Source organism: Gavia stellata, chromosome 15 (assembly GCF_030936135.1).
Source record: "Gavia stellata isolate bGavSte3 chromosome 15, bGavSte3.hap2, whole genome shotgun sequence".
NCBI lineage: Eukaryota > Metazoa > Chordata > Aves > Gaviiformes > Gaviidae > Gavia > Gavia stellata.
In genome coordinates this window covers 13,354,103-13,368,672 of record NC_082608.1, presented here as the reverse complement: position 1 = coordinate 13,368,672, position 14,570 = coordinate 13,354,103, and the positions used below count along the sequence as shown (strand labels likewise).

The 14,570-nt window shown below is 37.2% G+C and overlaps 1 protein-coding gene across 1 annotated transcript in view; it reads right to left on the bottom strand.

Annotated features, from left to right (window-relative positions):
- Nucleotides 1–946: 946 nt before the first annotated feature.
- Nucleotides 947–14,570, bottom strand: part of CMTM4 (CKLF like MARVEL transmembrane domain containing 4) — a 31,486-nt gene continuing 17,862 nt past the window's right edge. The window contains exons 2-4 of the mRNA XM_059824777.1: nt 12,563–12,739; nt 2,075–2,173; nt 947–1,138 (exon numbers count right to left, since the gene is read on the bottom strand). Of these exons, the coding sequence (XP_059680760.1) occupies nt 965–1,138; nt 2,075–2,173; nt 12,563–12,739 (450 nt within the window). The 3' untranslated portion in view covers nt 947–964. The remainder of the gene's footprint in view (nt 1,139–2,074; nt 2,174–12,562; nt 12,740–14,570) is intronic.

Genomic DNA, 14,570 nt, shown 5'->3' with positions numbered 1-14,570 from the left:
GAAAACAAACAAAAAAAAACAGAAAAAAAGAAGAAAGAAAAAAACATAACTGGAATGCAAGTCTATCAGATGACAACGCCTTCTTTCTCTACTGTGCCCCTCAACCCCCTTTTCTCCACCCTGCCTCCCAAGCATATTTCTTTTCCCATTTTGGAACGAAAACCAGAATGTATCCCAAATTTAGCAGAAAACCACATACTTGCACTTGATGCATTATGGTGACCATTCAGTAAACATGCTAATTTTGCACAAGTTCAGATCTGGCCACAGCCGTGCATGAACTGAATATGGCAATTTCAGAGTAACTCATAGGGTAACTACCTCAATACTATATCCACCAACCAAAAAATATGAAATGGTTGTCCATTTCAGCTATGTAAGTGCACCAACAGTGAAACTGCAGGAGATCTTGCAGATGAGAATTGAGCTGCACTGCCGAGGCTGCATGAGCATGGATACAGAGTTTGTTGGACAGGATACATGGCTGAAGTTATTGCTATCTGCCCCTCACTTCCTTTTCACATGTATTAAATTTACTTTTGGTGGGTCTCTTTCTTACATTAACCAAGCAAGGTAGCACTGGTCTTAGTGTTTATGATAGATGAAGAAACAGTGGCAAAACACGTATATTCAGAGCTTGCACTTGGGAGAGGGAAGGAAGTACTGTGCAGTTAATCCAAAACAATAACATACTGCAAAACATATATATTATATATTATATAAGGTATATAATATATGTATATATATGTGGACGTCTTAAAAGGATCTTGCTTTTGAATGACCAACATTTACTGCCTTCATGACAACAGCTTCTGACTCAATGCATCTCTGCACATATGCAGGGCTGGGCATTCTTTGCCACCATCTGATCTTCCTTTTCTTCCTTAAATAAAGAAAAAACCCTTTATTCCATGGGGGAGTTAAGCACTTCTTTTCCCTTTGCAGTCCCATTTGAATGTTGCTTTCACGCATCCAGACGCTGAATCTCAGGGCGATGATCTACTTCTCTGGATTCTGTCCGAGCACGTATGTAATCACTGGTCTGCCGACTACTTTGTTGTCTGCTGTTCATTCGCCACTTTTTAATAGCTAAGTACGTGTTCACAGCATACACTGCCATTGCCAAGAAACCAAATATCTACAAGAAGTAGAAAGAATTGTCAAAGACAATTTCTGAAAACAAGATCAATAGTAGTTTCACAACAAATTCCTCAGAAACTTAAGTTTTCTACTTTATTTGCACTGACAAATCATCATGGCCTCTAAAATTGATGTTTTTCTTCTTCAATGAACTAGTGACTCTGCAAAACCAACTAAGATTAATGATCCCAGAAAACAAAGTTCTCTGTCTACAAACATGACAATTAAATCCTGCGATGCAACTTCAATGGAAGAACCTGTTGTAAAGAAGAATACAGCTCTTCATCCAACAGTTCATTCCTCAGGGTGCACACAATAGTGAATGAACGACAGAAGGACAGATGAGCAGTCCAGACCATCAGCCTGGAGAAGATGTTAATTTGCAGTTCTTCTTATATGCTTCTGCAGAACTGTTGTGTCATTTTCAATGTCCAGGTTGGGGGTGGCGGGGGGGAGGGAAGGTTGCCAACTCAGGCACAAAATTAATTTGCTTGACCTTACTGTTCTAGATTTAAAGAAGTACTACTATACTCATTCTACAGAACAAAAATCATCCGTAGTGAGCAAGAAGAATTCAACGAATTACGTGTAAGCAGCTCCAATTTCTTGTGAATTTTTGGCTCTCTTCTCCATAGGCTTACAATATAGAGCAGTATCATCTAGGCTAGCTATAGAGAAAGAAGCAAGGCAAGTTCAACTGTTAAAGTGTTCTCTGCAAGCCATTTTTCTGTTTGTTCTTGCCTCAAGCCTTAAGACAAAAAAAGTCAAAGGATGTCAATGCTTTCTAAATTAGAATTAGCGTACAGCGAACTGTAAAATTAGAAGTAAACTGCAGTGGCAAAGGCAACAAGAGTATTCAATGAACACAAGGGAAGAGTTATTCTTAGTTTTAATAGAAGATAAGAGTCATATATAAAGAAGTTCAAATTCTTACCACAGCAGCAATTTCTGCTCCAGTTTTATGGTTTAAAGCAGCAAGTACTACAGAGGCAATGAAAAAGAAGAAAGTGCTGAGTCCAGTGTTGACCAGATCCTAAAAAAATAAATTCATTAGCATTACTAAACAATGATTCTTTGCTTGTTTTTTATTAGAAGTGATGAAACAGAAGAAGGTTAGAACAAGAACTATAGCAATACCTTCCCACTTTCTATGCAGTTTATCACTTATACAAAAGAAGGCAAAGATTATTACACAGGAAACATAGCATGTGTGTGCAGTAGCCTGCGAACTGAAGTCAAATAGCATGTACATATAGAGCCCCCATGCAGATTCTGGATGCGTTACCTCAATTTCTACTGGCTTTATTAGAAAAGTACTGTCAGCATTAACAATGAATAAAGCTGTTCTACCTCAGCTGACACTGAAGTAACCTGAATATCAAGCTGTAGCACTCCAGGAACCCCTTGTTCTCTTTCACATCACAATACTCCACACACTGCCCAGATTACAGTCATGAATTTTACTACCAGTTCTTTGTGGCCTTTATTGTAGAAAGGTGCACACCCTATGCTGTAACAGCTGCCCATATTGTAAGAATACACAGATTGTTACGTATTTATTGCATAAAATTGGTGTTTCAAGCAGACGTTTTAGAACATATGCACAGCAACGCCCCAGGGGCACCTACGTTCAGGGAAAATTCTTGCTTTGCTCCAAGCACAGAAAAATGACAAGCAACATGCAATTCAGTTATACATATGCTGCATACGTCACTTAAGTGTTCAGATGATTATGCTGCCACGCCTTACAAAAAACAGGTCATTAACGTATCATTGGAATGTAAGTAAGAATGCTCAATGGCAGCTATTAGCACAAGAAGAATTATGTCAATACAGGACTATCTGATCAGACTCAAGGAAAAAAAAACATTCAAGAGTTGGGACTTGAAAATAATAGAAGAAATAAAGTACTAGATTCATTAGGGACTAGCTGTTCAGTATGTTACTTGGGGCATCTTTTACAATTTTTTAAAATATTTGACACTTATGTACACTGCACTATACGTACACTACAGAGATGTAGGATATAACAGACTATCATGGTAACTGAATGAATAGGTGAAATCAGGAAGCAAGGAGGGTGTGGAAGAATCAGGGAATGGCAGTTCAGCACAAATATCCTGAGGAACATGAAATCAGTGAGAGGTGCATACTATCATAGCCAAAAGGGATGGAAAGAAAACCTGTATACAAGTTTGCTGTGCAACTTAGAGTTTTGAGTTAAAGAAAAGAAAACCCCACAAAAACACACTGAACATGCCAACTCCCACCATTAAAAAAAATCCTATCGCCACGCTTTAATTAGAATTCAAGGACAAATTTCTTCTGCTTGACTCTCTTCTTTCACATGCAAGTCAGGCTCACTTCCTGTTCCTGCTCCTCTACTTAGTACAAGTATAATTTTTTTATTATTATTTATTTTCCCCAAGTACATCTTGTAAAGTGCTGTAAGAAGTTAGGCTTAGAAAACTGAAAATATAAACCTAAACTTACTCCCTGGGTATGAATCCTATTACTATGTTCCAGCTACGTAGCACAAAGACTTCGAGAAGACCATTTTCATCCAGCCACCACCAAAACATCTGTTTTTCTAGCCATGATTTGAGAATGCTTTAGAAAGTAATTGTAAAAACTGAAAGTTTCTGGCACTGTATTATTCACAGGGAAAACTATTTTGAAGGTACTGACTCAGCAACAGCTGGTTATCAAAATTAAGTGTAGCTGGGGATAAACTGTATGACATATCACTGTGGCCTGATCCTCATCTAAAAGGGGGACCTTCCCAAGAAATCTGAGAGGCTTCCATTGCTCATTGCTATTTCCACCCACGTGTTCAGATTTCATGAGCCCAACAAGACCCAAACTGTCTTACCAAACAGTAAGGAAACTAAAGCAAATTGTGGGTCTCAAACTCCTACCATCTTTTCATCTGCCAGTATATAATTAGAGAGCTACTTTGTATCTCTGTTCAAGCTCTGTTCAAGAGATAGATGTCATCTGGTACTTAACGGCATCAAACAACATAGGAATTTTATTAAATAGTTATTGCAATTTTAATTATATAATTTCTTGCCTTGCAGAAATAAATTTAAGAAATAGAGATATCAGAAAACAAATGGCATTTCACAATTTCTTCAAGTACCCTCCTCTCCAACTCTAAGTTTAGCAGCTCTAACTGTGTTTCCAAGGTTGCCAACAAGAGCTGTGGTTCTCATCTGCACAAACCTTTTTTCACTAGAGTCTCACTATATATGAGAACAGATACCAGACTCAACAGTATTCAACGTTTTCATCAAGTCTCTAGAGTGAACATATGTATGACACCAAGAACGCTGAAACTAAATACTGAGGAGAAGGCAGGTATGCTTTTGAATAATTTTTAAAAAAATTTTAAAAATGTAGTTCAATCCAAGGTCAAGTTGTGTATTTTACTACCAGAGTACATTTGCCACGTACAGGTATGACCTACAGAATGGATACAAAATCCTGGAAGAAATAACTCAGAAGAACTTAGTAATTACAGTAGGTAAGGATCTCTACATGTGATGCCATGACAAAAAAAAAAGGGGGAGAAAAAGCACTTATACATTCCTTTGGACATATGGACACGATAGGTGTAAGGTGGTAATCTTACCTTTGCAAGGGACACTGGAATGCTGCATCCTGTTCCAGTATCCACATTTTTAAAAGTATGTTGAAAAATTGGATAGAGTACAGAGAAGAGCCACAGAAGTTATTTGAAAGGAGGAGAAAATTTCTCACAGTATGAATCAAAGAACCTAAACTGCTTTGAGTATTAAAAAGATTGAGCTGTGTACATGAAGACTCCAGTGTTCAAATAATCAAAAAATACTACCTGTTTTAAAAGGTTAGCATAGAAAGGCACAACAAAATTAATAGTATAACAAAATTAACAACTGCAAAGTTAAGACAAAAGTCATATTCAAAATTAAGTCAGTTTTAATTGTAAGGGAGCTAACCATCAGAACAACCAAAGATGTGCTTAATATTCCACCTTTTCACTTCTTAGAATCCAGATTATGTTTTTTCAGACACGCATTTTGTACTTCTTTAGTACCATACTTACAGACTAAGTGGATGACACATAATGCTCTGATTTATGGGGTCAGATGTGCTTATTAACTAATCCTGCTGACCTCTGACTTTTTGAATCTGTCAGTTTGATCATCTAGCCAAAGGAGAATAGTCTAAGCAAGATAACTAGACCTGTCCACAGTAGGACAGACATTATCATCTATCTCCATGGTACAAATTGACTTGAAGGGTTCTTGTCAGAAGTCTGAGATACTGCAGAATATGAAATACTGCTGAAGTCAGACATGATTTTTCCAGGAAACCAAAGATGTCAGAGGTCATCATCACTGGAGTTTTATTTTATTGTACTCTTTACAAAGAATATCAAATTTCTCCTTGCAAAAAATCCAACAGTTCAAATCTAAAGAATTGATTCCACCTTGAGGCTCCAATTTATTAGTTGGACCTGATGATCTTACAGGTCTTTTCCAACCTTAATGATTCTGTGATTAATTTTCCCTGTTTAGGTCAAAACCTTTTAATGTAATTAATAATTGATTCACATTCATACAATAAGGCTGGTTTCTTAAAAAGCGAAAACTAACACAGTCTTCCATATACACAGATCAGATTGTTTGGAGCTTAAGGAGCAATGACACTTATCAGTAACACTGTCATATAACGGTAACATCACAGATGCAAATATTGGTGGAGGTTTTTAATCCAAAATTTGGTACTTACTACTTAGACCAGAAAGATAAGAAAAGAAAAAATACCGTTTTGGAGTAAGTCAGAGCAGAAACAAAAGAGAATGAACTAGAGCAAGAATTCAAGAAATAAAATAATGTAGCTTTTTTCTACATAAGAGAAAATGAATAATCGTGACAATAAAAAGAATAAACTAATTGAAAAAAGATGAGCCGTTTCAAATCTGGCCATGATGTAGCTGAAGTTCTTGCTATTGTATTTATAGACAAAGTAAAAACCACATCACACAGACAGAAGAATTTCTGCTGAAATTACAGCAACCTCATGAGACAGTATGCTGTGCCATAAAATACTGTACAAAGCTGCCATCCATAACAGAGAATAAAATCTTTGAGCTGAATCAAATCCACTCTAGGCTGCTGCTTCTCCCTTTCTCTTTTCCAAACTGATTTAAAAATGAAAGACTGACTTCTGGCCACTTGCTAGTTATTCGCAAGTCATTCTGTTCAGTCACCAATGGTCTTATTAGTCCCAAGGAGAGTATCCAAGGGCATACATTTGCTACTGCCACCACCAGCTATCTGTCCCACTCAGAAGGAGCATAAGGCGGAGGAAGCATCTTAACTTGTGGATGAAGATGGGTTTATGCCAAGACAGCATTTTATAATAAATACAGTGAGGCTTTCGTTCTGCTGATTCTGCTGTAAAGGTAGGAAACTCTAGAAAAGAAAAGTGGACAGCATCCTACCGTCTTTCATTTTTAAGGGTCTGGGCAGGTATGGTTCTTGGATTAATGAGGATGGAGAAGCTGAACTGGTGCTATGAATGAGAGGTCTGTTAACAGACCTGAAAACTCCCATTAAGTAACTCCCGAAAGCTGCAACGGACATCAACTTCTAAAGCTTCTGTTTAGTCCGCCAGTTTGGTACATTAACAGAAGCTGGATCTGATGCTTAGAGGTGTCAGTAATATCCACATGCCTTTGTCCATCACTCTCCATGCATTCACACACGCAAACTTTTAAGAGACATTCAATCAAAATACATGCTCTGCCTTTTTATCCTGTATTTCATGGTGAAGTAAGAGACTGCACAAGTGACCAGATACTATTTAAAAGGGAATCAGTGCCATATTGCAATTGTAATTTGTATAAACAAAAACATGACATTTAAACTGGTGGTTGCATTTGTCATTTGCTTTCTGAAATCCAAGAGTTTACATTTAGATTAAATTTAAAGCAGCTAAATGAATGTAACCTGGAAAACAAGCCTAGACATTTCAACAGCTTGACTTTGTCACAAAAGGTGACAGAAGTTAGCAGCCTGCTGCTGTCCAGGTTATTTTCCACAGAAGAGAGCGCGCTCAAAGTAACATTCTCTTTTAGGGTTTTGGTGGTTTGTTTTTCAGTTGGTGGGGGAAGGGAGAGGAAGTGTGGTTATTGAAATTTTTTTTTTTTTTTTGCCTTTTTTTTGTACAATGCCCCTAATTTTTCCTCCAACCAGCACTTTACTTGCAAGGTTTGGGAACCTTTTCCATTGTTTCTATGTGAAGCTATCAAGTTTACAAACATACCAGTCAGTCCTCTAAACCAAGCACCTCTGGTCAAACTCCCATAATTTTACTCTATAATCATATTATTAAACATTGTATGAGCATTCTGCAGCACAGCTGACAATGGAAACACGGTTTCTCAAGCAGAAATAAGTCCTATGTAGAAAGGACAGAATTAACTGTCTGAGCATTAATTTCCATCCCTGTTTTCTCATTTATTTAGGCTTACATAGGTACAGGAGCCTTCATTCAAACACTAGATTCTGCTACTCCAAGATTCACATAAGCATAGCTTCCCCCTGACAAAATAGTTTGTGAGCAATGATTTCAGAAATACGTTAGTGACCCAGCAGGCTGGATTCACGCTGTGCAAACAGACGTGAATCTTGGTGCCCATCTCACAACGTGGGGCTATGCTGCCTGGCCCCCACGCAGGGCTGAAGGTCCACATGGGTCCCACGTTACACACAGCAGCCCCAAAAGGTCTCTAGCATTTTTCTGCAGGTGCTCCTGTTCAGGTGCTGTGATCCAGTCACAGGCGTCTGGCACTTGCTGGAAATCAGTTCTATTTCCAGCATCTCAAGCAAACTATGTAAAAACCCTAAATTAACACAAGTAAGGATGACTTACTTTATTTCTCATTCAACAGCTAAGCAAGCCAAAGAAAACCAAGATGTTTTTTTCAAAACACAAGAGGAAGAATACAAATTTTAAAAATACAATTATGAAGATTGCCCTGTGAAGGTCTTTGAACTACAACTTTGTAATTACCCTCTTCAGAGCCAAGGTTGGTGTAAGACAGTTTTTCATTCTGGCACCACAACACATTTTCTGCCAGCTACTTCAGTGTCAGTTGCTTGCACACAAGGTTTCATCGCTGCAACAACTGAAAAAACCCCAACCCTGCAAAGATGATGAAATAAGTTTTCAGGCAGCACAAAATACAACCACTGAGCTGTGTCTTCAAAGAGACACAGCTGACTCCTCACATTTCCTCCCTGTAGCAGCACCTCCCTGGGACTGACTCCAGGCTAATAAGCGCAGCAGAACTCTCATTAGTTTCTGCTGCGCTCAGTTCTGTGCCTCATCTCTGAGGCTGCTCTAGGCCGAAAAACTCTGTATTCAGAACTGCACAGACACACAAAATACACTACGACAGCTCCAGTGGATGTTAAAAAAAAATTTATAAAAAATTTATAAAAATTTATATAAAATAAAATTTATATAAAAAATTTATATAAAATTTATTAAAAAATCAATGGTCAAAATCTATTGGAAGATTTTTTTTTCCCCTACACACAGACATGAATAGTCCATTCTACTGGCTGATTATGCAATGATTTACATCTGTAATGACTCGGATTTCTCTCATCATACAAACTCTCATCCAAGAAACACTGTCAAATTTCAGTATTCTCAGCTATTGGCCATCACTTTTCCCCCTCCCCAAGCCATCTCAGTTCTCAGTCCTGAAAAAAGGTCCTGCAGCATTACGGTGGATCCACTCTGCAATGACAGTAATTGTCAAAGCCTGGCAAACCACATGCAAATTCACCAGAACACCAAAGTTACTACAAACACTTCTGTAAACTTTCCTACCCTGTCCCTACTTCTGGAGAGCCATATCATACGCACAGTTTGCCTGTAAGATCTTAAGCTCTCCCTGTAGAACACATGAGATTCAAATAATGATTTTTTTTTTTAAAGTATAATTTAGCCAAAAACAAAATTACAGCAACCAGTTATTAGTTAAAATAAACATTTCAAAGCAGTGGCTCATCAGTTAAGCAGGAATCTCTGCTCTTCATTCCCCTATGCCACTTGCTAGTCTCCTTGCAGAATAGGCTCCCTTTGAGCTGTGAAACATAAAGGAAATGGAAATTTCCACTGACAGGCTCCCCAACTTTTGCATTTTTGCATAATATTGATAGCACTGCATAACACAGACAAGTGACGGTTCTTTCATCTTACTGTAACAGACCTGCCTCTTTCCAACACACCCAAGCAAGGTTGTTTCTTTCATGTTTACCTCAGGAAAATGAGAAAATCGTTGGCAAGTCTCTAATTAGAATCAAAACAAAGTTCTTCTCCCCAAATCGCTAAAAATATATATTAAAAAAAATGTAGTAAATTTGCACATCTGTTAGATGCTAGTATATACCGATCCACATTTTCATTCCAGCTAGGGATAGTGGACATCAGACAATACCACAATGCATTAGTAAGAAGTCTAATTTTATTAAAGTACTGAAGGAAACAATCCTGTGTTGGACAATAGCAGTTGATGGCCTAGTACTTTCTAATATGTAGGATCATTTGAAAGCAAATGGTTCCAAATGGTTCCCAGGAAGTTTGTGTGAGCGTTGTGTTTAAAGAGCGACTTCTTAAATTTAATACTGAAGTTCTTTCAAGCACTGTAAGAGCCTCTTCTTCTCACACAGCTTCTAAACGCAAAGTTTGAGACTTTCACATGGGAAATACCCATTATAAAGTCATACACATTTTTTTTTAAAGCATGTGTATTAATGAATTCATACATAAGCAGGAGCAACTTCCTCCTGAAGTATTCAGGAGTGTGAAAGTGTGTTGTTCAGAAAGCAGCTCCTGTGATAATTGTGTCATATAAAAAGACTGCGGAATTATTAAAATAACCATCAAAACACATTAAAGTACTAAGTATTGAGAGAGGCAAATAATGTATGAATATACATCTAAATTGTGAAGAATAAAATGCCAAAATAAGCCAAAAAAATTTAGCTGCAACTCTACATTCTTAAATTTCATACTAACTTTGCCAAAGTAATCTCCCATAGGTGTTTTATCAGCCGCCTTCAATCTCCCACTCTGCACGTGCAACAGCAGACTACAGCAATCTGAAAAATGAAGATATTGCCACACTCCTCTCAGAGTAACAGTCCTATCAGACTAATGATTGTTAAAATCAGTAAGCAATACTAGGAAGAAGGATGGTCTCATCAGTTAATGGAAGTCAGAAGCTTCCAGTTCTCTTCTCACTCCTGTTAGAGAACTTTGGTATAATGATAGAAGAAGCATTTCATCTTCAGTACATAACTAAAAGAATGAGACTTGTGAGATCATGACAATTTACTTCTACCTCTGTTGATATGGCAACATGAACTAAAGCAAAAGCATTTGCAGTGTATTCCATTTGCCCTTCAGGTTGAACTCCAACCATGTCATGTTGCCCCATGTTGTTAAGGTAGGGGATTCAGAGTGTGACCATTGCCCTAAAAACCAAAATACTTAACTTAAAAAAAACACACACCCCACACCACAACTGGTTGGATTTTTAAGCCCTCTTTTCTCTGAAGATCTCTAACAGAGTGCTATGCAGAGACAAGTAACGCTGCACTCAAAGCGGCAATTCTTGTCACTCAACTACCGTAAGAAGTCAGAGCGGCTGAAAGGACCTACCAGTCAAACACTGGTATCTACTGCGTTACTTGAGGGGAATTTAGGCTTCTGTAATTACGTATGTTCAATGTATTGTCAAAGTGTTCTGGTAGGCAGTAAAAGTGTGCCACAGGGCTCAACAACAGAACAAAAGGTACAGAGATACAGAACCAAGGGTATCCAAAGTCATTAAACTGACTCTTCCAGAGATACAACTTCAGCTCAGTCATGGACACCATGCATACCACTCTGTGGTCTCTTGATAAAGAGCCTCGGTCAAACTTACTTTGACCATCAGCTAGACCTAGTATTCACTGTGAAATCACTCGCATCACACCAGCAAAACCATAATGTATTTTATGTGACACTGCTGCACTTACACACTTGTTATGTTCTTGTACATCCTACTAGCATATACAGAACCATGTGGTATAAAAAGATGGTCTTCAATTGCTGTTATCAGCTGTCAGGCTGTTGTGATGCTCATTAAACAACTAAGCTGGCACCAGACACAGAGACTACCTTCTCTCTGCAGCTGCTGCATTTCAGCTTGCCGCGAAGATAAATGGTGACAATATTGGCAGAATGGAGACAAAAGGAGCAAAGGCAAGACAACCCAGTAACATTCCAATGATTCCACTGGTTTTGTTTTGCAAGCCACCTGGAGCTCCCTCATCTACAGTTACCAGTTACAGTCCTCAGTCCATCTAATCTATCTACCAAGTACTCTTACGAAGAGTTCCTCAATAGATCATGCAACCCCAGGGTACAAAGAATCATCTAATTCCACATTCCAGTCTCATTTTAGAGAAGTCATTTAGGCTTATAAACAGTTACTGCAGAAGTGCAAATTGCGACATTAATAATTACGTTAAAAACAAACAAACAAAAAAATGACACAGAAGCCTAGAAACCTCTGGGACCGCTCTCCAACAGTACTTACAAAATTACTGTTATAAACTAAAACAGAATATAGGCACATATGTATCTGTACTGTCCAAAGAAGTTAATATAAATATCATCCTTGAAGCTGACAAAACTTTTGCTAGAATGACTAACATGTTGATTTTGTGACCAGTGTTTGTGCAATCCAATCTGAAAGTTTAACTCATAACACAGCATGGAAATGGAGACTTGTACAAAAGGAATGTGCACTGCCAGCAGTTCTCTTCCTAAAACTCCTCATATTTGAGAACACATTAAGCATTGCCAGTCAGTGTTTAATAGTTATGTGTGTAAGCAATTCAAAACACCCAATTTTCACAGAAAGCACATAATTTTTTACATTGCTACCCGATGATTGTATTAATCTGTGTAAGAAAATATATGTAGCATGGCTGTCCTAATACAAAAAACAGCTTAAGAGAGAAAAACAGGCTACTGTAAATACAACATCTGTCAAAGTTAAATAACTACAGGCTGCATTTTTATCCACTTCATCCACAAACAGTGATTGCTGGCATTAGCAGGAAGTTTTTCCTTCCAAAGAGAATCTACCAGAAGACAATTTTAGTTCTGTTTAATGTAGTTTAATCTTGCTACGTTTCAAAGCTCGTTCTGCTGTTAGTATTCAAACTAAATTTAAGTAAAATGTGTACTTTACTCAGCATAAAGAACACTCATACAATTTTAAACAACTATAAAGTTCAAAAACCAAACTTAAAAACAGATTTGCAGCTATTTTTAAACAGAGTGAGGATTTGTATAAACTTACAGTAAGATTCCAGTTGATCTGTGGTATTCTTGTGTGAAGATTTAGACTGAACATAAGCAACAGAACTCCAGTAACCACCAACGCACTACAGCTCACAAACTCGAAGAAATAAAGGCCTTCACAAGGGGAGCATTCCATGATGGTCTCTATGCAGATGAAAGCAATCAGTGCCAAAACCTAGGAAGAAAAACAAGTGGAAAAAATATAAATAGATTTCCACATTTTTAAAATAGCCACAAGTATTCCTGAAATTTCCATTGGGAACATGATCCGTTTACACTCAGGAATGTGTGATTTTAGTTTATAACGGGGCACTGTCTAAAGAGCAAAAACAAAAGCAAATTAATGCAAGACTTTTGGGATATCTCCTGTTCAACAAAGTGTATTTTAGCAAAATTACAAGGAGTCTAACATCAAAATGACTGAGACACCCTGAAAGGCATGAACTCCATTCAGGCCATTGGCTTCATATGCAAACAGCACCTCAGACACTATTGCATTTTTCACTCATGATATGCTATTCCAAAACTTGAAGATAGAATGCATTTGTCTATTGGGCCAACCTCAAGCTCAATTATATAGCATTAATGTAGTGTGACTGTGTAAGACATTTCAACAAAGCTATTATTTAGTATTTACTACCAACTTGAGATTTAAATCAATTCAAAATAGAATAGATTCAGGATCTCTACCAGCCTCAAAAAATACCTGCCCTTTTCATGTTAAATTAACATCAATATGCTATATTTCATATAAAAACATATTTTATCATTCTCTTACTAATACGACAATAAAACAAGCAGCTAATAGATGCAGAAACTCCTGGCACTGCAAACACATACATCTAACTAGGATAATGGTTAGTCACACTGAATTCAGAAGGTATCTTGGTAGAGTTAACACAAATGCAGACTTTCGCAAGACGAGAGAGTTTAATTCACTATTTAGGAGAAAACAATGAAACTCACTATACTTAAAAAAAATCTGCCCAATGGACAAAACTAAAATATATAAAAACCATACACCAACATTAGCTACCACTTATACCTACACAGATTACACAACTTACATATGTAAGTCTAAGTTTCAAACTGATTCCTCTTTAAATATAACTGGTAAAAGAAAACCAGTTGCATGAAAGGTTTTGGGTTTTTTTATATTTTCCATGGCAAGCAAAGAAGGCCTTAAGAGTGTTTTGCTTTGGTTTTCAAGACAACAACCCCCCCACCCACCCACTTACATTTTTCAGAAAAAATTCACTTTTTTGCTCTGCTGAAAAATTCTAGTAAGACCGTAATAAGTCACTTCAATTTGAGGATGAAGAAGCTCTGGGGGATACCCTCCTCAGAGCTAAGTATTGCATAATCTGAAGGTTTTGCACAAACAAAACATAAGTTTAAAAGATTGACAGAATCCACACTACAAATAAATTTCTGCTAAATTCTTCTTTGTCAATTTCAATAATGTTTTGCGGATACACTTTCTTCCAGCCCATTTTATGCTTCATCCATTAATTTGTCTTTGTCTCCTACAATAAAACAAGCAAAATGAAGAAAAAGGATTTTGGAAGAAGTTTCATTTTTGTCACTAACATCAGCAGTAATTTTAAGTAAAGGACAATACCCCGCATGCTTTGTTTGCCGCATGCTTCAGAATACAGTAGCTAATTTAAGTTTAAAAATTGATTAAAACAACGCAGAACAGTTTTAATCAAAAAACTCACACTTGAGTAGAAAGTCTCTGACAGTTCACTTAGCACGCTCTATTTAAGAAAGCACATACCATACTAATAATCAAACAAATTCTGAATGGATACCCAGTGACTAAACACTTCACTTCAGATTTTATCTTTGACATTGAATAGCTTTGGAAAAAAAAGAATACTCAGTGAAATGGAACATTCAGAAAACAGAATCAAAGTCAAACTATGATTTCAGCAATGACACACACACAAAAAAATACTGTCCAGAACACAGCTTCATTTTACAGTATTAGCATGTAATGAAGT